Genomic DNA, 26528 nt, shown 5'->3' with positions numbered 1-26528 from the left:
GTCAGCCAGGGAGTATGCCTGTCAACAGCAGTGTCAGATGGACGTGCATTCACAACTGTGCCTTACAGGATGTGTCAAAAATCACGAGCAGCAAATGCTGCATTTTTTTTTTTTGTTTTTTTTTTTGAGGCGGTTTCGAAGTTTCTGAAGCCCTGTGTTGTGTGTCGGGTGCACCGAATGAAATGCTGATTAGGATGATGGGAACAGCAGAGAATCAGAAAGGAAAATTAATTACTGTGCACTTGTGTTTCAGGTCAGTACTTCACAGTGTCTCCCTTCCTGTGCTAATAGACAAATTACATAATAGCCGTCAAAGAGAGAAGGGTTTGACATGAGGTAACCTCTCCAAATAACAAAAGCAATGTGGAGAAAATAATTACGAGCTGCTCTGATATGAGGCAGGAGATGTTTGAGCTTCATAATAAGATGGATAGAGCTTAAATAATGTCTAATTTTTCTAATGGGCCTAATAAGAAATATGAGGCGTGAGAGAGATGAGTGGCTTAATTAAACCAAGAATTTGGCTGAGGTGTTGAAATCCAGAAACAAAGTGTTGTCTAAAGACCACATAATGACAACAACTCGATTTCCAGGGATAAACACATCTCCTCTTGCGGAAAGATTGCGTTCAATGTTTAACAAGGGGGCAGGGCGTGAAGCAGATGTTCATGATCGGCACAGTACAGCACAGTTTGTGAAATGAAGAGCCTAATCAAAACAGATAACACATTAACACTGCACGCCTTAGAGTGTTCTTACTTTGCCCTTTAGTGGCACAAAGTCCATTATCTCGTCACTGATTTCCTAACTTGCTATCGGACAGGACGTTATCTGTGTGGGAAGATTACTGCTGGAAAGTAGAAGTAGGCATTTAGCCTCAGCCACAGCATTCCTGGTAAAGAAATATACCTGTAGTTATAAAGATTTTTGTTTTTTTTTAAAGCTCAGAGTGTTTTAAAGTCCCCCGAGGCTGCTGTTTTGTCATTTTAGATCATCTGCGGTAACCAGTGTGGATGGTTGAGTTGTCCTACTCACTATATAAATCTCCCGTCCTTCCTCCTCCATACACAGTGTTTTGCTATTCATAGATGTGAATTGTTCGAGTGGAAGTTGACAGCAGTGACAGTAGACCTGAGATCTTCACAGAAAACTGAACTAACCCGATGTCAGGATTTGTCACTTAATAAAGCAAGTTTCCCATATGTATGCAGACGACAGCGTTTTATCCGCGTATTTCCTCTTTTTCCACACAATCATCTGGAGTAATAATCTGTAACTGCAAAGCTAGAAAAAACTCATGTCTACGGCAGCACAAGATTTTATAACTGTGAAAACATGCTTTTGATCCAGAAGCTTGCCAGATGCTTGCCAGAAGCTGATAAAATCAAATTTAAAAGTTAACAGACAGTCGGTCTTGTGCTTGTGGTCTTGTGCTTGACTACCATTCAAAATTTAGTTAGATGTTAGATATCTACATTTAGACTTGATCAGAAACACCTCCCCAACCACTTCACACTGTGAAATACACCAGGTAACGTGCAACTTCATGACCTCACAGCAGTTTCTACAATTCACACTGAAGCCAGGAAGATATCGTCACATGCGCTACAGAAATCAAATATTTGGAGTTGTTTTCATGATCTAAATGAATCAGTAAAAACGCATCACTATGTTGTAGCCAAAAAAACCTTCTCTTCCTAGTTACCAAGTCCTGCTTCGAGGAGAAGATGAGTCATGTCCAAGTCAGGAAGCAGCACATGACATTTCTAAGTAAAAACGTGAAGAAAGAGCAACATTATTGCAATAAGCATGCAGTAAGACGTGTGATTACCACAGCGCATTCGTTTGAGTCATTCTTTCTTTCTAATTTTCTGCTGAGGCAATACATAAGACTCAAGTTGTCAGCTGTGGATTGCCATTTACCGCCAGCCAGTGGAGTGCAAGATGCAAAAAAAAAAAAAAACCCAAAAAAAACTCAATATTGCTGCTATTATCCTTTAACCCAGATTCCTGCTGGTCTCATGCTTCAGCAGGCAAAAGCCTGACGACCGCTGTCATGTGGAGCAAATGATGGGACGAATGTTTGCCACCCTGCTCACCACTACCTGCCTCTAAGTGGTGACTCCATCACCTCTCACATCTGCTAACTCATTAATACGACCACTGGCAGGAAAAAGCCCTCATGTGCTGAGCTGTGCAGACCCACATGTATCCACGCACAACTGATGTGCTGGTCAGTTTGTGAGGGTGCGCCCTGTGTGTTGTTATTCAATAATCTTGCTTTTCAAACATCATCCCACTTTATGCCAGAGAGTGCTGAGTAAAAACACTCAAGAATCCAGCTTGTATCAGACCGGAGCCAAGCAGAACTGGAAGAGAGAGCCGGTCTATTTAAAGGACTTAAGAGTGCCGTCCAGATGCTGAACTTTGTGGAATTCCATTTATTCCCAGTACTCAATGTCCTGGCCAACGATATCCGAGTAACATCCGGTGAGCTGGGGAAATCCTGGGACTCAGTGCTGGCAGTGCTGCCAAGATCAGGCCTGCTGCCATGAACCTTGATGTCAGATAGCAGAAATGAAATGCTGCCTCAGGCCTGAGACCATTACAACAGACAGGATCAATGTTCACTTTATCTCCACTGTTTCGGCAGTGTTTTAGCAGGGATTACGTGGGCTGGGTCGTGTCAGATTTTCAGATATTATACACACACCATGATGTCGCTTGTGTCCAATACTTTGGGAAGGCTGTGGTTCAGGAGGTAGAGCAGGTCGTCCACCAATCAGAAGGTGGGTGGTTTCATCTCCGGCTCCTCTAGTCGAGTGTTGAAATGTCCACGGGCAAGATACTGAACCCAAAATTTTTGGATTCTGTAGATCTCAATTTATAAAAGCTGAAGATTATCTTTGTGAAACCTTTTAAGTTTTTTAAGGAGTGTGTCAACAGTCAGCGCTACATTACTTTGTCCCAGTCACCACTGAATTACCTAGAGAAACATTTTCATGAACTAACACATCACAAGACAAGGTGTATTATGTGTAAAAGACAACACATGGTGAGAAAGGTTAGCTCATAATGGGTTTAATGCTGTGGCAATAGAGAAGAAAAACATTTACCCCTCCTGACAACACCATAATGACTTTTAAATGGCCAAAGATTCATTTAAAGGTAGAATTTATGGTAAATGACTAAATCCGGTCTCATTATAGTCTTGTTTTCATATCTTAGTCAGCATGGCAGACATTGTTTGAAAAGCCAAACGAGATGGTAAGACAGACTTTCCATTTTATCCCGACAGCTCAAAACAGTTGAGATTAAAATAAACACAGCGTTTGTGCTGAAGCCTCTGAGGTTCTTCTTGTGGCTGAATTTTTCCCAACCACTTTTAAGTGTGGAAAAATAAGACAAGCATCATTAATTTAGTGTATCCCTTTTGTTTTATACAATGGTCAGTGTTTTCAATAAAAAGACATTGTTTTTTACAATTATGGACACCAAACAGAGCACATGGTGTGAAAGCAGACAAAGAAGGAGACACGTGAGCTTTACAGAGAGAAGAACAAGTCTTCCGCCTGCAGCAGTGAAAGTAAAAGGATCATATACATATAATGTTTGTTCCTCCCTGTGCACAGGAAGCTCTATATACAGACATGTCTCTCTCTGAGGTCAGTGACCCACATCCCACATTTCCCACAAAGAACCCCACCTTAACAACTACTTTTATATACATTTGTGTTATTATACTGTACAAATTACACAGCTCTTTAAATAACCTGCAGGCTGTGGCACGCTGGGTGCTTTGGAGATCGACCAGGTGTGACAAAAGTGTCTCTCAGGACAGCAAGGTCTGAACCTGCTGAGGGGATCTGGGCAGCAGGTTCTCTGGGTCTTTGTAGCCGTTAGCTGGGTTGGTCAGCGCTGTGTAAACCTCTCCATAGGCTCTGCACACCAGCTCTGTCGACTGACGGAAAATCTGCTCCCTGCACAGACAGATAAAATGCTTCAGGTTTTTATATTCAAAAGACAAAAAGGCAGAAGTGAACCAGTGGCCTTTTAAGTTTCAGCATTTCTAACCTAAATCAGACACCCAGGGCTATACTGTAATTAGTCACCGCTCAAGAGCTGAAATAAATCAGCCATGAGTAAGGATTTGTCCTAATTACTTTTTTTTTTGTTCAGTGACCATTGTGTGCCCCTGCTGAGTGAAAACAAAGAGTGGCAGTATGTGGTGCACACTGCCATCTATGGATACATATTACAGCATTAATGCCCCAGCATCAGGTGTCAGCCTCAGCAACACATTTGGCAAAGAAAAGACTCTTTAAATGACACACTTGTAAACATCTGTCAACCATCTGGAACATGTGAAGTGCTCTTCTTCTAATTTTACTTTCTGAGGATATTTATGCAATAAAGATACGTCTTTGTTTTCATCTGGATTTTTGTTGTTTTCTTTTGGAGCTGCGACGATTAGTTGATTAACAGATTAGTCAGCTGAAACAAAATTGCAGCTACTTTGATAATACATGAATTATTTAAGTCATACCACATATTTAACGGTTTGAAGATCTCAAATATGAGAACTTGCTGCATTGCTTGGTCTTTCGCTGTATTAAATTGAATTGAATATTTGGGTGTTTTGGACTATTGGTCGAAAAAAAACATGACATTTTATATCGAGGGTCTGGCAACGATTACATATACTTCCAGTTTTGAATATACACATAACTGTTTTTGAACTTCCTTAACAAGATGTACAAACAGCAGGAGTCACAACTTTACAAACACGATACAAAACACATACACACATAAACACACAGACAGACAAACACACAGACAGACAAACACAGAACCAGGCTGACATAAACACTCAATTTACTAGGGTATGCTGTAGTCAGATCCAAAGTTGTTAATCAGGTAGAATGAAGTCCACTCCAGAGGGGTCCACTATGTCCAAGACTAGTTACCATATCTTCATAAATCCCTCGACAAGTGTGTAGGGAGTATTCTCCCTACCTCCTTCTGGTCCAGAGCAGTTATGTGCTTAGAGAACTAGTCGTTCTGACTATATATTTTAATAAATATAATGCTCTGGTTGCACTGGCCAAAACACACTGAAGAGGTGATAGCTCCAAGTCACATCCAATCCAGGTGCCACTTCATCTTTCACTTCTCTCCAAAACAAGTCTGAGGCCACTTCCCTGAAGTGATCTCAGACTGATGGACCCCACTGTATCAACATATGTGACAATTACTGAATTGCATTTATTACATCTAGAGCTCAGACCAAGCCTGCCTCTCAATGTCAGTGTGCAATGAAGGTTGTGTAATATTTTCAGTTGTATCTCTTTATCAGATCACAGCTCAGAACAGTAAAATGTATTTTCTATAGCTGATCCTTAAATATGTTCTTTTACCTGCCATTCTCCATCCATGTGCTGCTGCTGCTGCTGTCGGATGTGATCAGCAGATTTAAACCAAAGGTTTCATAAAGGTTTCAGTGGGAATGGTTCGTTTAGGAGAAGAAGAAACACACATTTGGAGCATGTATGTTTTTTGGTTTATAATGTCTTTGAAATGCTTGGTGCTCTAAGATACTGTGATGGCCACTGTTTTCTGACAATTTAAACTGATTACAATTTGAAAAAAAATATTCACATTTTATTTCAGTTTATTTCTGTTTTCTTTGACATTTACTTTTAGGCAAGACTGATTTATAAAGTAAAAAAAAAACTTCATCAGAAACATCTCTTGTTCTGCTTCTTTTGATTTCATTTATCATTGTGGTTTCAAAGTATGATGTATGTATATACTGTTTTATCATAGAAAAACCAAACATATGAAGTTGAAGAGAAGGATATAGTGTGACTCATATTTCTTGCAGTGGAGTATGAATGGAGGATGCAGCAGTTGGACCAGAGGAGCCCAGTGAGAGGACTCAACGACACAGTGGGAGCACCTCAGTTGAATCCCACTCAGGCTCTTGAGATCCATATTTTTAATTGGCCCACAGAGAGCACAGAACCACAGTGCTGTGTATAACACCTCACTCCACACCAAGTGCACTAACATGAAATTTGAAACGAAGGGAATCTAAGAGCACATTCCCATTATTTGTGCACTCCAAGAGTGTTTTCAGAGTGCTGGCGGGTGTTTTTTGTGTATCTAGGTGAGCAGAGAAGCAGACGTGAGAGATAGTGGGAGAGAGAGAGAGAGAAAAAGACAAAGAGGAGAAATGATTTCAGGGAATGAGTGTGAGTGAGAAATGGACCAGAAGCTAATTAATGGCGTCCTGCCCATCAGTCCTCCCATGTCCATTAATAGGGAACATTAACCTGAGGTACAGAGTGCTCCTCAAGCCTGCTGCACTTCCCAGTAAACGTGACTCATAGAAAGAGCCCTCAAATGTAGCAGCTGGATTGAGCTAAAAGCATGTGCATTTTCTGATCAGTAAGACAAACATAGGCAGTCCCGTGGACCACTCTCTCGCTGTGTTGGTGGCTTCAGCAATTTAGCATCCAAACTCGCTGTGCATTTAGTCGAGTGTTTTGTTTGGAATGCAGTAATGATCATATTACATCGGGGAAACTAATGAATGTTGAACATTATTCGGTCAGAGCTCCCGTTCTATTTTTATCACTCTGAATATGCTCTTTACCCTGCGATGATGATGGTAAACATTTAACTAGATGCCTGACTACATGCAAGACTCAGAGAGAGCTACTCTCATGATTAGGGACAGGAACTCACTTGATGGCCGCACTGAGCAGGAAGTTGAGCTGCGGCACCACAAGAGTGTCTGGCGACGACAAATACCGATCAAACTGGACCTGGTGTTTGTGGGAGAGAGTTTCACAGCAGGTGATAAGTCACACAGAAACACCATAATTAAATGACAGTTTATTATTCCCTGCAGGAAGATAAGGTGTACAAACACATGAGGTGTAACTCACCATTGCTGCTTTAACAGAAGAGCTGTCCATGCTGGGGAGGAGGGACAGAGCACCCTGAGACAGACAAGTGAACATCAGCTTAGAATCCAACTCAAGGTCACAGTGTTTGAACAGCGGCAATGTTGAATCTCAGACCTGAGCAAAGGTCAGGTAACTGTGGACCTTCATTAATTCATGTCTGCACACAGCAGGTTTCTTCCTGTGTTATCTGTATACATTACTCTCAGCAGATGCTAAAAATGGATGAAGGGAGGGACACAGTGATGCCTGAGTGAGTGATGTTACTCCGGCCACCTTAGCCTATAACAAGGATCATTTCTTTTTCTTTGGTTTAGGAGGAAGTTTATGAGAAGGTTTATTAAAAAAAACAAACAAAAAAAACCAAAGCACACATCATCATGTGCGCGGCTTACTCCTTTCTACTTCTAATGAAACAAAAAGATGGTTTACATGAGGGCTGGAAAATATGATCTATGATCTGTATGATAATAAAACGCCACATGTTTCTTGATAACTACAAAACACTTCCCTTCTCATGCTGGCTCACTCTTCAAATATCTGATTGGTTCAACATCGCTTTGATGTCATGGGCTGTTGTCGATCTACGGTTTAATCATGTGAGATTCAGACTACTCATATACTGAAAAGTGTGAAAACAGTACATTTAACAGATTCATAATGTTTGTGATTTGATAGCTGTGGTTTATAATTCAGCACTAATTAATGCCACTGAAGAGACTTAGTGAGAATCTAATTTAATTCAGCATTTTTAGAAAACTGAACTTGGCCATGTGAGCGTTAACTGTGAACAGGAGACGTTCCCTCCCTAAATCTTGGCGTTAACTAGACAGAGTAAATACATGAGTGACTTTGAGAACACTACAGCAGGTACCTTTAAGGCAATTAGCCCACACTGATTATCCAGAATGACAACATTAAGTAAAGCTTAAACGCCTAAATTGCTAACATTAAAAGCAGCAAACAGAAGGCAGTGCAAGGGTCAAAGCAACTTTGCAGTGCCTGGAGTGATTTTATGGGGATGTGGGCACATTAACCAACACGCCATGAGCCTACAAACTCGCTAGCTGCTAGCCTGTGAACAGTGTTGCTTTAATCACTGTTTTCTAGCTTCTGACTTGTTCATCTGATGTATCACAGAAAATTACAGGGATAAAATGTTAAACAGATAGTAAAAGTAAACCTGAAGAGTCTAAAATAAACTTGGGGATTCTTGTCAGTCATTGACATCTGGGATGCTGTTGAGTGTAGACAGCCAGACTTAATCTTTTCAAACAGAGGACTATTTAAGGAAAAACCAAGACAGGCCACCCGAGGAGAGACGTAGTCTGCAGAAGAATGACAGCTCTTGATTGAGCTTCGCACTGAGCTGCAGCAGCAGCAGGGTGTGGTGTGTCCTGACATGACCCAGGGTTTCAAGACTCACATGCTAAACCACAACTATGGGTCTCAGTCAGGCCAGTGGCAAAGTGTGTTAGAAAGACGGAGGAAGGCTCCAGGGCATCAGCTCTCTCATCTGCACAGGACACTTCTGCACAAGGTAATATATTCTAATAGAGCATAATATGATCTTCCTCTGTCTGCCCTTTCCTCATCTGAAAATCTGACAGAAATGCTATTATAGCTAATAAAGACATTGGTCATGTGGTAACCATAGCGATAGCTATTGTAAAGCCCAATTAGGTAGTGTAAACAATACTGTTATGGCCTGTATAATATAAAAAGAGGACCATTAGGGAGTGTAACAGCAGGGATGTGAGAATTACAAAAAAAAAAAAAAATCCAGTGTTCTATAACTTCACGAGTGAGTGCATGTGAGAGTGTGGTTGAATGCTCCATGTGAGACCTGTTCAGCACTGTGCTGCTGGACACAGTTGTAGATATAACTCAGTCCGGCTCTGGTCAGCACATAGGACGCCTGCTCGTTGATCAGAGTGTCAAGGTGAGCCTCGATCTAGAAAATGTGGGAGAGAGTGATTTAAAATCCAGCCCGAGCCTGCATTGTGAGCCAGTGGTACTTGTGGTTAATGGAGAATCACTGTGCTATTGATAATGAAACTTCTACAGGAGCTCTTGTGGTGCTCGATTACAAAAGATGTGCTAAAAATAGAGGGATAGATGGCGCACTGAACAACAATACATGACGCACACCCTTCTATGAGACAGCAAATTAAATCTTTTTAATAAAAGATTTGGGCTCTATGGGTTTTAATGAAAGAAAAAAAGAATAATTAACTGTTTTTTAAATGAACAATACCCTGATGCACAGACAATGTGGTGACTGTAAGCTGAGCAATCACGATGGATAATATTTATGTTTCATGACTCAGTTTGTCTTGTGCCACTAAGGTGTGTTATGTTGTCATGACCTTGACTAATTGTAATTAAATACAAACAGGCATTTAAGACATGACACATATTGTAATTTGTTGATAACTGTTTATAATGAAGGCAAACCTGGAACTCGAGCATCTCAAGTCTCTTGTCAGTAAACTCAAAGAGAGCCAGCGTTGTCTTCATGACATACAGTGAGTTGACCATGTAGGTGGCCATGTCAGCTGTGCCGAGGTTACTGGCCGACACAGTGCACAACTGTAGGAGAGGATCCAAGATGCAAGAGAGCACCTGGGGGAGAGAAGGTAAGACAGATCCTTATAAGATGACTGAATAGAAGCGGCTTTTATGAACAGGCGATAGAACAAATATTGACACGTTTAAAGCTCATAGACTGAACTGAAACAGCAACAGATCGGCCTTTCTCTCAATCTGATCATATTGTAGAAATGTGTTCTTACCTGGGCAAAGTCAGCCTGGCGGGCATCCAGAGGAACCACTGAGGAGTCGTGGGAGGCCAGCACCTCCCTGAGGAGGGACAGCGTTTGAGTGAGGGAGGCTGTAGGTCCCAGGTCTGCAGGAGGCAGCTCCACCTGTAAGAAGACAAAGCGTAGTAGAGGGAGCAAAGGAGCAAAGTAATTCTCGCAGAGGTTAGCTGTGTGTGGGCTGCAGCTTTCACAAAGACAAGTGGTCCTCACAGCATTATCAAAGCATTTAACATCCCTGATGAGCAACACGAGACACTGAATATACAACTGCTCCCTGCTGCTGCTCTGAGCCTCCACTTGTTCAGATTCAGTACAGCTTTTTAATGAAGAGGGTTTTGATTTCATTGGCCTCTGGATATACAACACAGAACTGAGCCTGGTCACCTTTGTCCACCTAATCGAGCAAATTATGAGAAGGCTGTGTTCATGGCATTAGCTGGAATTGACACCAAAACCCTGAGGGCCTCCAATTTGATTAACACCAAGCTACAGGGACAATTCTTGTAACTGCTATTGATCACTCAACAGCGAGCATGTAATGTGGAAGAGCTCCTGCTCGTGCTGAGGTATATTTGGATGCCAATTTAACTAAACAGTAACAAGTTTGGTGTTTTTTGGCAGCGAGCGCCATTTCGATGCTGCGGCCGGCAGCTTGAAACTGTTTACAAGCATAAGTGCTTCAGAAATAGCCTTGTTGTCTTTGAGGGTTTCGACGCAGAGCTGAAATACACAGTGTGTGTCCGCAGGGTGTAAAACTGAACTTCTGCACTGGCATTTAAGCGTTTTTATGAAAGAACATTGCGAACTGTCTCTATTTTAAAAAACAAGGCTTCTTCCTCTATCTCTTTCCTTAGGTGATGGTAATGTCTGCAGTCACTTACTCTGACGTGATCTCTCGCCATTTATGGAGATTTTGTTATGGCCACTCAACTTGGACGCGATTTGTTCTCATTTTTGATTATTAAGGATTTAGAGAATTTTTGCTGAAAGATAAACTTAATTTTTTTTTTTTTACACGTAAACGGTACAACAACCGACTCAAAATACATCACACATGCAAATGACATCAGGTGGACAGCAGAGAAGAAACTAGAACAATATTGTGGAATATCCTCTTACTCTACCTTGTCCATGAGTCTGCTTGCATGAAGGCTCAGGCTGTTGAAAAACATCTTTTTGCTGAGGATGTGCATTTCCTCCATAGTGATGAGCAATGAGGCCACACTGGTCCCGATAATAGAGCTGGACAAAGATCAGACAAGTCAATAAGGCTGCATACTGTGATCATTTAGATAATCAATTCTCTTTTTTTTTTTTTCAAATTCATTGTCTAATTGAATTTTAAAATGTCAAAATATAGCAAAAACTGCTCATCACGAGCTTCAATAGCCCAAATTGGCTTCTTGAAATTCCTTGTTTTGTCCAACCGACAGTGCAAAACACAAAGCTACTCTGTTTACAATAAAACATAGAAATCTGAAATTTACAGAAATGGAGCCTAGGTATGTTTTGCTCTACAAATGACTTTCAGCTGTTAACTCATTGCGAATTATTGCCACGCTGCTGAGTGAGCTAAAATACCTGATGGTGTGGTGGTAAAACTTCAGCAGGTTGGACAGTTTGTAAAGCAGCACGGCTCCTGGCTCAGCCACAATGACCTGTTCTATCCGAACCTGAGGGACAGATTCACAGCACATGATACATTCAACACAGCTGATTAGTAATTTTTTTGATTGATTTGATTGCTTCTTGAACTGTTTTGGTTGCTCACTTTCAGCGGCCTGCAGACTCCCTCTGTGATGTGTCCCACCACCTCCTGCATGTTCTCCTCCACACCTGACAAAAGAGGAACACACACACAAATAACAGTCAGGACTATTTGGGATCATATCAGCTGTTTGGAGGGTATCGTGAATATTAGCACAGTAGTAATGAATACAGCACTGGGATAAATCTGCAGCTAACTGAGAGTAACATAGGGACACAACAATCCTAATTCATCCCTGTGTTAGACTGAGCATACATTCACACATTCGTGCTCACTTAAACTTTTACATTTATTTTCACTGGTCACTGTGTTTAGGCAGGTTACAAGTGACACAACATAACCACGCTGACAACAGCCGGAAAATGCTGAAACTTTTTCCAAGTCGGCTCTCATGTGATTTGTTAGGAGTGAGATGACAATCACAATTAGCAGAAAACTACTACAAAGGAGATAAATGTTGACATCTGACGGCCTGGACGTATCTTCGCCTAACAAAATGGACTTAAAGCAAACCCCCTGTCTCCACTGCCGCTGGGCTGTCATCATTCTTCACTGCTATAAGAACCAAAGAAGTCAAATTAGGGAAACAAGCACAGGATTAGTTCATCAGGCTGAACAAAATGTACAAGAATTTGATTTGTTCATACTCTCTAACTGTTGCCAACATATTCAACCTCATTGAATGGCTGATTTCACAAACTCTGTCCAATAAACAACAACTTGTGAGTCCATGTGACATTTGTTTACAGACCCTGGTTTACTTGTAAAATGCACCACATAAAAAAAACAAACAAAGCAGACTTTTCCAATAAGCATAAGATTAAAATGTATGTGATTGTTTCTAATTTTAAAGTGCGGCATGAACCGGAGATGATGGAGCCTTGCACACTGTGTAATTAGCATTAAGGAGGCATCATACCTTGCAGAGTGACTTGTTTCAGCAGAGCTTCTAGATGCTCTTTCTCTGAAGCTGTGGCTTGGTGCAGCCAGGCCAGCATGTCCCCAACATACCTGAAAGAGCGACAAAACAGGCTGTATTAACCAGCACGCCACTGAGGGGCCACCCGAGGGCTAATCTTACCCCGCCACGACCACAGCTACAACGAGGCACAGGTCATCGTGTTTCACTCCCCTCACACACACACACACAAACACACGCAGCTTTTGGTGTTACATAACAGGGGAAAACAGCAAGGTTAAACTTGAATTATTATGTGTAAGCCTGTGTGTGCGCGTGTGTTTGTGAGCGTGTGACAGAGTGTGAGGACATAGGGAGGTGAGAAAGAACTTGATGTTCTCAGAATTGCTGATGCCTCCTATAAAGTGGAGGTGATTTTGTGTTCCACATGGCTTGTATTCTGAGAAAATCTCCCATTTAGCTCCTGGGCACTGGAGGAAGAGGGACGAGAATGTGGCACAGCAGGAAACACAGACACACTCACACACTACTTGACAAAATAGACATTTAACATCATTTTGAATTTGGGATCATGATAATCAGCGCATGAAATGTGATCTTTACAACCGTACAACACAAACACTGTAGAATATTTATTTTAGTTTTCCCGGTAGTATCCATTTGAATGTTTGTGTGTAGTTTCAAGTTCTGCTAAATAGCGAGTTTAGCCTGGAAAAATTCGGACAGTTTAAATTTGCAATCACTAGAAATGTTTTGACGAGTTCATGCAAAATCCTAATAACTGCAAACCAGCTGGAACTACTTTTTTTTCTTTTCTACAAAATATATATATAAATAAAGTACTACTATTCATCAGCTCTGGGTATGAGCACAAACAGGAAAAAGGTTTGATAGAATCTAATTTCTTAGATAAAAGTGAATGAAATACATAAATTAAAACTTGTGGTTCAGTTCGACAAGCCTTTCATCTTTTGAGATGCATAAATGTACGTGTTCATATTTTTAAGGGGAGATTTTCTTTGATTCTGCAGATGTCCTTTAATTGAGCTAAGCTACACTGAACTCATTACTCAGCACACCTTCGAAATTAATGCAGAGTTTCTCCAACCCTGGGTATACGGAAAAATAGCTAAATTCCCATCAGAAGTGAAGTTTCCTTTTGGTTTTTGACAATATTGAGCTCTTAAATGGGATTTGAGAAAGCAGCGTCATATTGCAACAGGGTTGATTACCTCATGGGGTCATGTGAATGCATCTCTATGGGGCGGGGAGTTCCTCCTGGCCCGCCACGGGTGAGAGCGTCGATGAAGCCTCGGACCACCGCACACCTGCGAGCGGTCCCAAACTCATCCAGAGTGTACCTGACCAAACGGAGGAGAGAGAGAGAGAGAGTGGGCAACGTTCAACATCCAAAACCTCATGTGAGAAGACGGTGGTCACAGTGTTTTTTCGTGCAGACTGTGCGTTGGAGGTCAGTCGCTGAAATGCATCAACAATGCAGGCAGCTTTTCCAGAAGGAAAGAGTTTGAGGTTGTTTTGATTACTTGGCGGTGGCAGACTCTGTGACAGACTAAACACAAGATAGCGCTGAATTAAGATTCCGGGAACATCGGTCTCCGCTCTCTCAGCCTAAACATCCCCAGCCAGTGCACGACCTTGGACACTTTCTGGGCACCGAGACAGGTGCATTTCCGAGAATGCAGAGTGACAGGAGGAGGGTCAGCCATGAAAACATATCTCGGGCTAACGTGTGAAATGTTCCATTGTGTTGTTTTGTTTTTTGGGTACAAAGTTAAACTCAGGAAGCTTTGGGAAATCTGCAACATGTAGAGCATGAGAAACAATAAAAAAATAAAACTTAAAATTATTCAAATCAGTCTTTTTTGAGCATTTTTATAAAACTCAGAGGGAATATATTTGCATTAATTCATGCTAAATATACACATAAAAGTTGTAATCCTTACACAGTGTTTGCCAGAAACAGTTGGCCGTAGCTTGTTATAATGCTGATTGTTCATGATGAATCTTGACAGTGATTGATTTTGTGGATCTGTCATTTGTACTGCTGGCTGGATGGCGTTGACATTTTCTGCTGCTTCAGGCTGTTTGTTCTGTTGCTTTCTAATCAAGAACCTCTTTGTTTGAGACAAGAATCTCCTCAGCCATAAACTCACAATTCACCTGCGAGTGCCCACTGAAGACAGCAGCGGAGTGAAACACGAAGCCTTATAACTGCCACATCATTCTGAATTTAACAAGCATGTTAGATTCAAACAGCCCCTTTGATATCAGACACTACACAAGCTGCACAAGCTGACTTCTACTTGTGGTTAGCGCTCTTACTAAACACTGCCTGGAATGGAAAGACAGATGAAGGGACAGAGCTTATGGTAATTTATTCAGATAAATACATTTCTGTTTGTGAGCGTGTGTTTAAATGTTACTTGTAAAGGACGGGTCGGTCCTGTAGGGCCTCCATGGCTTGAGTCAGCACGGGACTGATATCACACGTCTCCTGGGTCAGTCCCCTGCATTCATCTATGTAGAAAGAGGGAAAACAGGACAAGAAATATAGTCTATATAACATGTATATGAGTAAGACACCATCATCTGATGGCTGTCTTTGTGTTACGATCCATTCATTGTTGCTAAATGTTTTTGACCATGGCAACCCTGTCAGCAAGAAGAAAATCAGAGCACCAAGAAAATTCATATTTTCCCATGAGCTTTTACTAAGAAGTCAGTTGGTTCGCTTATGCTTCAGACAATACAAACAATGAACAGGCAGTGGCCAATCTTCCACACTATGGAGAAAATGGGCCAACACACTCCACTTTTGTTGGACCTTATGACAAGTGCATGTCTTCTTCACAGAATGGGCAATAATATTTTTGCTAAAATGTAATCCCCCCCTCCCACAAATGTCTGACTAATGCATGTAAAGAAAGAGACCATTCACAAAATAAACAAACTTCTGCAACATGCAGAGAAATTGCAAAACATCATAAGAACTTAGAGCTCTTTCATTTGACCAATACCAAACTTCCACTTGCCAAATTTATGGAATTGGTTCTTTTGGCAAATCTAAACCACAGCAAAATAAGAATCTGTAGAGCAACTCACAATTTTGTTACTGTATAATTACACAAATTAGGTCTCTATGATCTAAATAGTATATTTCCATTTCCATTTTCAATGACAAAACACTGACAAAAACTTAGCATTCATCAGAGGTTATGAGTCACATGTATTCTCAAATGACTCCTCCATTACTGGATATTTATGGTGACAGTTTTGTCTTTTGCTATATCCAATAAAAATAAAGACTAAAAACTAAAAGATCCATCCCACAGGAGCAACTGTTTGGAAACACATGGAAGTAAACTTTACAAAATACACTGGCTTAATTGTCTGTCTTTGACAGCACAACACCAAAGTTCAGTATGGAGGCCGTGTGCAAGGAGAGTCATGGTCATTCAGTTTTATCCCTCGGTGCGCTTGTGGTATTAACTCTGTGTACTGTACTCACTCTGAGCCCAGCGGTAGAGCTGCTCATATGATGTCTCCTGTAACACGGCCATCTGCTCCATGATCTCTAACCTGGAACAAGCACACAAACCAAGACCACACATTACATACTCATGACCTGCAGCATAGTGTCAGATCCCTGACAGTGACATAAATACCCGACCTGGATGTTTTTCTCCTACTTAACTGTTCCACCTCTCCGGCTCAAAATAAAGGCCATGAATTTAAAAAGGAGAATAAAATCACCATAAAAGACACTCTTGTGTTTTTTTTTTTGTTCTCATTCTGTCAGAGGACGTGGAGCACAGACTAACACTATGAAGTCAGATGTGAACCTTACCCTGCAGTTTGCTGGTTGGTTCGCAAGAGGATTTTCACATCCTCGTGGATGTGCTTCACTCGGCTGAGCGCTCTGAAGAAATCCTGGGAAAATGAACGACACATAAATGGATAAAGTGGGGTATAGGTGACAGATTTCATCAAATAAGTCAATATACATTCATGGAAAAAGACCAAAAAATTACAGCTTTGGTAAAAAAACAAAAAAGTTTACTGGTGTGAACAAGGAATACTGAAAGAATGAATCTGACAGATGTACGGTGGTATTTGACATGCAAAATTATGTATGTGCATATCATAACCATGTAATAAAAGAGTGGTTTTTTTCTTTAGATCATTTAGATTTATTTTTAACATGCTTAAAAGTTGGTACACAGTACAAAGTCATGGGGAGGTCATAAAAGGTAAAAATCAGCTAAAAATCACTTTAGTTAATGGATCTAATATCTTTATAATATTAGATCTAGATATTATCACATCTTACAACTTATTAGTTACTGTGGCAGCAGAGTCAGTGGATGGGTCACCCTTCAACTAAGGGATCGAGATAATGGAGCATCTCAAGCAAAAAACTGACGATAAAAGCAACAAGTCAGCAAGAAACATACAGTACGTGTATGCCCCTTTTAGACAGCCTGTTCAAGGCGGGTGTGTTGCACCGTTATTCCACCTCTGTGTAAAAGGTATGAACATGGAAGTTGTTGTTTTGCCTTTAAGCTGGTAGTGGAGGTAGTCACAGAGCCAAAGTGACACCAATGCAGTAGTGTTACACATCACACCTGTGATTCCAGACCCCAACATGCTATCTAAACATCACACATGGGGGCGGCTTTATTCGATTTAGTGAAAACAAGCAAAGGAGGTATAATGAAGGGTCTTCTTAACAGCAATAAGCGGGACATTTTTTTTTTTTTTTTAACATGATTTCATTCATTAGCATAGATTATGATTTAAATTACCTCAGTAATGGGTGCATCCCGAGCCCTTCGCAGTGTGGCCATCTCATCATGAGATAGCTGGAACTTGGCAAGGAACGCCTGAGCAACCTGTGCTCTCACCTCCAGGCGGTGACTGAGGGGAAAGAGATAAATGGTAATTTCCTTCACTTGTCATTGTTGCCCTTTAATATATATATGTGTGTGTGTGTGTGTGTGTATATATATATATATATCTATCATAAAGAATTACTTTCTTTTCATAATTCTTTGTTAATTAGTTTTTTTGTTAGTTCGGCTGTCATCATGATTTCTTTTCTCTGTCTTCAGGGCCCTTGAGGACTTTTATCTCACAACAGTGTTCATATTTTTCCTTCTGTCTTTCATCATGTAGTTTTATCACAATATTTTGTCATCCCCTTGTGTTTTCTCACTGTGCAGATAAAAAGAACTGTCAGTGTTGACTGCAACAATACGTTATTCCCTTATTTCACTTTAAAAATAATGCATGCTGTCAACAAGCTGTAATGTTCAAAGTCCTACAGCAGATGGCAGTCATACTCCTCTCACACAAGCGCACACACACACACACACACACATGCGCACACACACAGACACACACCTTTGCACACAGTGAGACAACAGGGTGGGACGCAGAGTAAAGATATCATGTGCAGCATTCAGAAAAGAAAGACAGGAAGACAAGAGAAACAAAGAACACGGAGCCGGATACTGGCCAGGTTTTGTCACTATCAATAACAGCAGAGTGATCTCTATCCGTGTCACTATAAATGTCTCAACACAATAGTGACCATGGCAACCGCCCCAGTCAAACAGGGAACTCTGTCATGGGATAGCAGAACAACAGCGAGTCCTCCCTCTGTCCCCGTCTGATCCGTCCAAACCACCTCATCTATATTCGCTCCCTCTATGTGGAGGCGAGGCAGGATCAGTAAATCACCAGGTTGTTTTGGTGGAGCAGAGGAACACAACATTATCTGACCATTGTCACTCACACAGCTATTACCAGAGCTCAGTCAGCTGAAAGTAAAGGGCTGTAAATCTGTTACAGGATTCTATGATTTAGCATTTCTCTGTGCTGAGCCTCACACACACACACACACACACACACAGGACCTCGAGGTGTCTTTGCCCTTTACGTGTTTTGTGAAGTCAGATTTTGTTGCAACACACGAAGAGGACAACTTGGCTGCACCACAGCCTTGAATTCCTCACACAGAAAGGCTTGGGTGGCATACTTTAAAAATTTAATTTGAGCAATCTGGCAATATCGTCGAAATCCTACACAGTGGCAATTAAGACAATACATTTTTCATTTGACAAAGACACAACAACCTCAGCTTTACCTAAAAAACACCTTTCGGGGTTCATGCTTTCAGTGGGAGATTCTCAAAAGCAATCTTTTAGTCAGTCATAAAATCAGCAGATTATTTAATTAATATAGCAGAAGTCAGTGATATTTGTGTATTAGAAGTATTTTGTCGCTGCCAAGTCCTGAACATGCCTGTACAGAAACACACTGAACTTCAAAAATAGAGAAAACTGAATGAGAATTGGTTGGAGAAAGAGAGAACACATCACGCTACCGAGGGATAACAAATTAAAACAACAGGCGCTCGGGCCACCTGACATCCCAACACAATTACAATGATATATATAAAACAACAAGCTATGCTAATGAGATCATCAATTAAACTGAACGATGCATAAATTAGAGAAACTATTTCCACTGGAACATGCGTGTAATTCACACAAACATGAGGGACATTAATATGAAGTCTGTGAACTCTTGTGGAGGGATGAGCTACAGTCGTCTCAAGAAAGACGATTTTATCACTAATATGCAAATCTATGCAGCAAGCTTTTACAAAAATCTAATTGGATCATCTGTTCTGTAGAGAGACACTGTGGATCATTAAATGTTGTTGTGTTACTATCTTACTAAGAGGAAAGAAATTTTTTTTTTTAAAAAAAGGCGCACAAACACACACAATATTGAATCTTGGAAAATCAATGTCCCACATACCAATCTGATAGGACAAAAAACTGATTGGCCACCCGATGATCCTAATTTTCTTATTTCATCGGTCACATTTTACATCCCACATGTTGGAATCTGATTCATGAAGCAGTTAAGCTGCAGACTGCGTGTCTACCAACAGCCAGTGGATTCAAATGAAGCCGTGGTCAATGAAGCAAGTTGACTAAATGACCCACTCACAAATTTATAAGAGAGGCCGAAAGTTAAACCATGCGACTGGCTATTATATCATTTTACTTACTTCCCATGTCAAAAATATGACCTCATGAGATTCATTTTAAGGCAGCAATTGCTCTCAGTCCCTCGCTGATTAAGGTTTCTGTCTATGGACATGTTGAACTCCACAACATGAGAGAGAGAAGAAGAAGAGAGAAAAGAGTTCTCACATGGAAAACTCTGAAACAGATTAACCTGTAGAAGATAAGAAATGCCCCCAATTTTTCATGTCCACGCCAAGAGTGACAGAATTTTTTCCTCCAGAATGTAAATCACAACAAAGACACGGGCTGCACGCGCCCGCACAGGCTGAGCACTGCAGGTTTTCTGGGAGCCGTGGCAGCAGAGCAAAGGAGAGCAGGGGAACAATGGAGCAGCAGGTTCGTTGTCTACAGCGCTGTCAGGACATGACACATTCTTCTCCAGACTGCAATTACCGAATACCAGAGAGAGGCAACATATTTGAGTGTGTGTGGCAGTGTCACACTGTAGAAGCAAAAGTGTGCAGAGACTCCGGTTGTGTGGTTCCAAGGAAAATGAACTCGACGACGGAAGGCTTTTCTAAATCCAAACAAAAAGCGCAATGTTAAATTAGATCCGGGTCACATAATGATAGGTGATGGGATGGAGACAAGTTACAGTGTCAGCAGTGCGTCTCTTTGTTTGTGTCTGTTTGTGTGCGTGCTCAGATTTCTCAACAAGGCCCAAATGATTTTGTCTGTTCGAGCACAAAAATCATTTGAGCAACATAACACAGCACAATCTCATAAACAGCTTCGTCAAACTGAAACACTGGAATTACCAGCACCTACTCAATTACCTCAAAGAGCCGGGCCAATAGTGCAGCACAATGTTTGGGAAACTGAGAGTGACCCACAGTGACCAACATTCATCTAGCTCTCTATCCAGTGTAAAAGTAGCAGACTTAAATATGTTACTTCTATGAGGAGATTTGCATCTTTCATCGTTTTATTTTGAAAACTGACCGGTGATCATGCAGAATGAATGGCAAGGAGATCAACAAGCGAACGTCCAACCCCCTCCTGCGTTGTAAACCATGTGGGTCGATTATCCATTAAAATCTATTAGGGGCCATTTCAAAGGCTTGTGTGGAAATTTGGCATTCACAAAGCTGTTAGTTAGCCACGTGCCAGTGATCACAGAGCGCAGTCTCAGCCAGTCACATCAGACAACACAAAGGCAAATTCACAGCCATACCCTCATTAGCAGCCAGCTGAGCATTAATAAGGCTCAAGTGTCATTTTACACAGGTTGTCATCTACACACTGATGTTCCTTATTGTTCTTGTAAGGGTTTCAGAGCTCTTGATTTATTAATGACCTACATAGAAGTCCTACTGAGAACATTTTCTTTACTTTCAGGACACAAAACTGAATGAATCACAGAGCTTCGTGTCTGATTATGCATTATGTGCTGTAGGAAATTACTGTGGGAAATGAGTGGCTGCCAGAAGCCAAATGCAGGCAAATTTTGGTTGTGGTTACTAAATTTAAATACGTCGCACTTTGGCGTGCAGCCATGTAGGCCTGCTGTAGCTGCCTGAGCGGCTCAGAAATAGCTGGGGGAACTGAACAGTCTAGCCCCCTTTCAGCTCCAGCTGCTCATGAGGTCAAAGTCCACACAAACATCCGTTCGTGAGGTGTCTCAACTTGTTCGGCGTGATAACACGTCACGCTAATGCAAAGATCACACGGCGCAGGACAGGTGGGCAGCGTACCGTTTCATTACGGAACAACACACAACACCCATTTAAGTGCTCTTGCTGACAATGCCTTTGAAAAGCACCAGCCCAGAACAAAAGAGCAGCGTGTCTGAAAGCCGGCGGACAAATACAGGTCGCCTGCTCTCATTGGCTCAGGCCTCCAACCTTTGCTTCTGCACACTGTAAGCAATCCGCTGTTCCTTTCAGTTTCATTAACGCTGACAAATGACACAGTGCCAGTGGCAGATAACATAGCAAACAGTTCAGGACAGGTCCACTGTGGCGGGTAAATACACATCAGGAGCATCAGCAGAGCTTTGACTCTACTCTCTCAGCAGAGCTGCCCTGCAAGCACAAAATGTGAGATTATGCTGCAAATCTTTGCCTGGCTATAATAAGTGTCAACACGAGACACATGCAAAAAAAAAAAAAGACAGTGGCCTGGGACCGCAGAGGATTGTGTGACCTGAAATAGATCTGACTGAGAAGACTGGAGTGGTGTGGTGTGCAGTGGGCTGACTGGTGGGTGGCTGAAGGAGGACAGCTTGCGTGCACACTTTCCTTGGCAGCTCTTCTAAGACAAAATTGCTATAGACAAGGTCAAAGCCCAGCGTGCAGACACTTTCCCATCTGGCTGTGGGGTCATTGTGGTTCTGCGAATGAAAATGTCACACAGACGGACAGCAGGTCCCAATGGGACCACTATGCAAGGCAAAAAAAAAAAGACAAGGCACGAGGCCACTCAGAAGGGCATTCATGTAAAACCTCTGACCACTTACCTTCAACAAGGCCCCTGCACAAAGCGTTACGACTTTTATTAATTCATTGCCTGCACATGTTCACTGGTGGCTTTATCCCCACTGGTGTCTTTCACTGCTCTCACATTCAGAACTGTACAATCTCACTGTCTCCTGTCACCTTTTTGTCAAGCAGGTCCTGAAGCTGTGCCAGTGGAGCATGGAATTGCGGCGGTACATCACAGCTGTCAGCAGTGTCTTTTGCCAGAAATCTACATTATCTTTGCCCGTGCCCCTGCCTCCGTGTCAACTCACAAGGTCACCGAGCACCGAGGTCACAGCCGCCACAAATGCTAATGAACCCCCACTCCAACCCCCCAAGCTATCAGCAAACAGGAACGGGTGTTTTATTTTCACACCCCTGTCAACACTCTGCCAGCCAAATTCATAGATACCTTGATTAATTTTAGTGGCAGGCTTACAACCAAAAAAAAAAAAAAAAAAACAAACAACAAACATCCATCAGTGTTCCAAGAGTGGGAGAGAACCCAAGAAACATCTGAAAGACCTGACTCCACTCATTATTTCATGTCATGGTGAGCTGTATGTACTGGATCTGCATATCTGAAGGCTCTTAATATGTGTTGTCAGCAAATCTCAATGCATGCATTCAAATATAAGAACACCCTGATGGGCTTCTCTCCAGTTGTAATAGTGTGGCCTAATAAGATCAGGGAGTCGTGCAGCATAAACAGGAAACACTTTGATGTGTATCTTCCCAGGACACGACGAATAAAACAAATAAAGCTCCGTTAAAGATGATTGCTGCCCTCCTTATGCAAATAGACAACTGCAAGAGAAATATTCATCAACCACATGAATCATTCATCTCTCCTCATCAAAAATGTGCTTGCCAGGTCCTCCTGCACCAAATCTCTCCAACTTCTGACAGTAAAGAGAAGCAGCATTTCACCGCCGCAGAAAGCTACTCTTCAAAGTATTAATGTTTTAACTTGGCAGGTCATGTCTTTATTTGTACAAATATTTTTAAATTATCAGTGTGTAGTTTTTAATTCAGTGGCTCAGTTCTAATTGAACTGAAAAATCTCCTTTGACTGACAAATAAGGAAGTGCTAGCATATTTAGCCAGGCCTTGATTTCCATACACCATGTACTCAGTAAAAGCTTAAGACTTGCAAAGTGGACCATGTTGTTCCTGCCTTGTGCTTTGATTGAAGTGCTATTTGCCCGGGGACTTGCCTGAACAGAAAAAAAAATGTAATTTCTCAGTGGAAATGAAACACCAGGGAGAGTGAAATTATGGTGTCTAACTTTGGACTGATGAAGATGCCTATCAGCTACGTATGTGACAAGTTTCCAAAATGACTTGTAGCTTCTGAGCAGATAAGGGTAGAAATGGCGGTGGGAAATTTCTGCAGATAATTCAGAGTAAAGTTGCCATCCTATCTCCATGATCTTCCTGACATTCTGAGATGGCAGTTTAAAAGTTCAGCGTGGCAGCCTCGTCATATGGCCTTACTTTACAGTTTGGTGACAATTTAGTTACATTCAGGTTGAGAAACAACTTGTGGTAGGAACAGCAGTTTATGGTTGATCTTACAGACTGACGTTCACTGCAACACTTGTATTAGACTAAACAATGATCAGTACAACACTTGTTTGATGTAATGCATTGTAACAGCTTGATAATAAACAGACATAAAAGGTTTTTGTTTTCTGGGTGTTCACTTATTTCAACAAGGTATAGTGTTATAGTAAAAGAAATAACATGTTGTCCACCAGATTTATGGAGTGAACTATCATAAAAATCTTACAGTATAATGCAGTCAAATACGAAAATACCTTATGTTTCAGTAGACATGAATAAAAACCTTTCTGATGCCCAGTCTACCACCGTTTAACAATTAGAATGATGTGTTTCCCAAAGGCAGTAATAATTAGTGTGTAGTGGATTACATTACACTGGGCAGTTACTACTTTTCTGGTCACTCTGGGTATCTGACTCTGGAAAAAAGTCACAGTGAATATGTAAACTATTAACTGCAACATATTATTTATTTTAGAAATGTCCATGAAGTTTCTAAGTCAGAGAGTTTGTGGGATTCCAAGACATTCAAAGAAAAAGGTAACTGAAACTGCTACTGTTATTCTTCAGGACATTTATGTCAGCCTTATTTCAAATATACATGTATATGTTAACTTACACACACACACGCACACACTTTTCATTTTTCAGATTGAACTCACTTTTCTCCCTGCAGCTTGTTGGTTTTTACTATGAGGTCTTGAGTTTGCGCCTTGGCAGCCTGTTGAAGAAAAGTTACTGTTTTTGAAAATATTACCAGCAACCATTACATTCTCTAAAAACTTTTAATAAAATCACTCAAATGAAGTGATTAACGGTGAACATTTGTTCCACACCAACTCTAATACCAACTCTACACTGATACATTCTTAAAGTTTAGCTTTATGTAATAATTGTATGTACAGGATACGTGACATATATGGCCATATGGAGATGATCATCGTACCTTTAATCTGTTGGTCATTTCTTCACAACATGTGCTCATGGCCTGGACATCCTCATGAACACTTTCAAGCTCCTGTGGAGAATGTGGATTCACAGTTAAAGCGCCACCGAGGCAGATCTGGAGAGGCATGTCTGTATGTTAAAGATGCTCATGACAGAATTTTGAAACAGTAATGATACAGTTTGTGTTAAAGTATTCTAATGTTTCAAACAAATGTTGAGAAGTGGCCTACTTGAATCACAGATTTTCCACTACAGTCTTTGTAACTGGGATTGCTAATGCAATTTGATGTTGCAAGAATCCCACACACCCCACCCTAAAAACTTACACTAATGTGGATCAAAGCATTTTTATCTCACTCCCTGCAATTAAATATGCATTTTTACTAGATGAGATCTGCTGAACCAGCTCCCAGATCTGCCTCTGGGAGCTGTAAAACCTTTCATTTCATTTTTTTTAAATTCATTTTTTTATTTTTTTTTAAAGAAACCGCAAACTTTAAAGTAACGAAGGTTCTTCATCAATCTGCTTCAAAGGTGCACCTGTTTAACAGTCTGGAAATGTTTTCTCACCCAAAATCACTGCCTCGTCTTGCCTAGGTCGGTTTTTCCATCTGTACAATTTAGTTGTGTTTTAAATAATCGGTAGTAATCGGTTATTGCAACACTGCATCTTACCTCTTTTACTTCTTTAAATATCTGTGCGAACTCCTCGTTGATTGCCAAGCTCCGTCTCTCTATGTCACCGCGAAGATTTCTCCTGCTGCGCAAACTGTTTTCAGTGAAGAACACGGACAGAGCCTTCAGAGCCTCCAGCATCTCCTGAAACCACGAAAAGGACATTATAATGTTAGTGGATTTTTTCATAGCTTGCATTTCTCAATTGCAGAGCAGGCAAGGTAAACTGCTCCTGATGGGAGCTACAAATAAGACTCAACACCGGAGTCTACGCAACACTCACTTCACGACGGCAGCAGTCTGCTAACTATTAAATACATATTATAAATTTACAATATTTTTGTTGGCGTTGTTACGGTGTCTTTCTTTTTTTCTAGCTGGAACGCGGCTAGCTTGCAGATTTAGCAACAGTTAGCTAGCTAGCAAGAAGCTAACCTCTTCCAACTTACCTTGTCATTGTCAAGCCTCGTCTCCAGTATTTTGTTCAGCTTCCTTGACAGCGGGTTATTGGGTTGAGAAGGCGCATTTGGATTCTGGATCACGGCGGAGCTATCGGCGGATATTTCTACTTTAATTTCAGCCATTGTAGACAGACACCTCCACGTCAACTTTTCTTGAAAGATGTTTTGGTCCGTCTGAAATCAACGTCCGGCCGGCGTGAAGATTACCGAGAAGGAACGATACAAGGTTCCGCTATGGGGTTATTTACTTCTGCTCTTGAAGTTGTCAGTTTTTTGTTGCTTTCACACAAATATAATAATTGCTCACAGTCTAGACTACTCATTTCTTCATTTAACTAGAAAGCCATTAGGCAAAACATTAAAATTGTGTTGTTGCATTGAGTAATTATAAGTTTCTGAATAACACACGTCCTGAAACATGTTAATGGGTTTGCAGGTCATATGCTGTATGCAGAGCTCAGGTGGGCTCAAGCGGCTTATTTCATTCCAGTTTATTGGTTCTGCATGTGCGTCAGATTGATTTTTAAAAGAGAATAGAGACCATTAATGTAAAGTGATCTCCAGGCAGCACTTCCAATACAGGCTGACTAATTTCCTCTATCTATCTCTGTCCTCACCACTTTATATCCAGTCTATGATCATCACACACTAACACAGGAAAATATTTAACATAGAGAGAGAGAGAAAAAGAGAGCAGAGAACAATGCTGCGTTTCAGTGCCGTTGGAAATATTCCATTTTTAAATTATTCCAGCAGCTAAAGCATGTAGGTCTTTGAAATTTATCAGCTGAAATCAACAGTACACACTATTGCTCACT

The 26528-nt window shown here is 41.2% G+C and overlaps 1 protein-coding gene across 1 annotated transcript; it reads right to left on the bottom strand.

Annotated features, from left to right (window-relative positions):
• Positions 1-3065: 3065 nt before the first annotated feature.
• Positions 3066-25904, bottom strand: cog6 (component of oligomeric golgi complex 6). The gene is made up of 19 exons (XM_071496623.1): positions 25699-25904; positions 25250-25393; positions 24573-24644; positions 24289-24347; positions 17307-17418; positions 16349-16431; positions 16010-16080; positions 14925-15018; positions 13713-13841; positions 12481-12572; positions 11565-11629; positions 11375-11466; positions 10918-11035; positions 9767-9898; positions 9429-9596; positions 8818-8925; positions 6954-7007; positions 6751-6830; positions 3066-3980 (listed from the first exon to the last, which is right to left on the bottom strand). Exons 1-19 carry the CDS (start codon positions 25831-25833, stop codon positions 3833-3835), a joined length of 1956 nt encoding a protein of 651 aa, XP_071352724.1. The 5' UTR covers positions 25834-25904; the 3' UTR covers positions 3066-3832.
• Between the last annotated feature and the right edge of the window lie 624 nt (positions 25905-26528).

Source organism: Trachinotus anak, unplaced genomic scaffold (genome assembly GCF_046630095.1).
Source record: "Trachinotus anak isolate AG129_WGS33_773 ecotype Australia unplaced genomic scaffold, CSIRO_AGI_Tana_v1 ptg000014l, whole genome shotgun sequence".
Lineage (NCBI taxonomy): Eukaryota > Metazoa > Chordata > Actinopteri > Carangiformes > Carangidae > Trachinotus > Trachinotus anak.
This window is presented reverse-complemented; position numbering and strand designations above follow the sequence as displayed.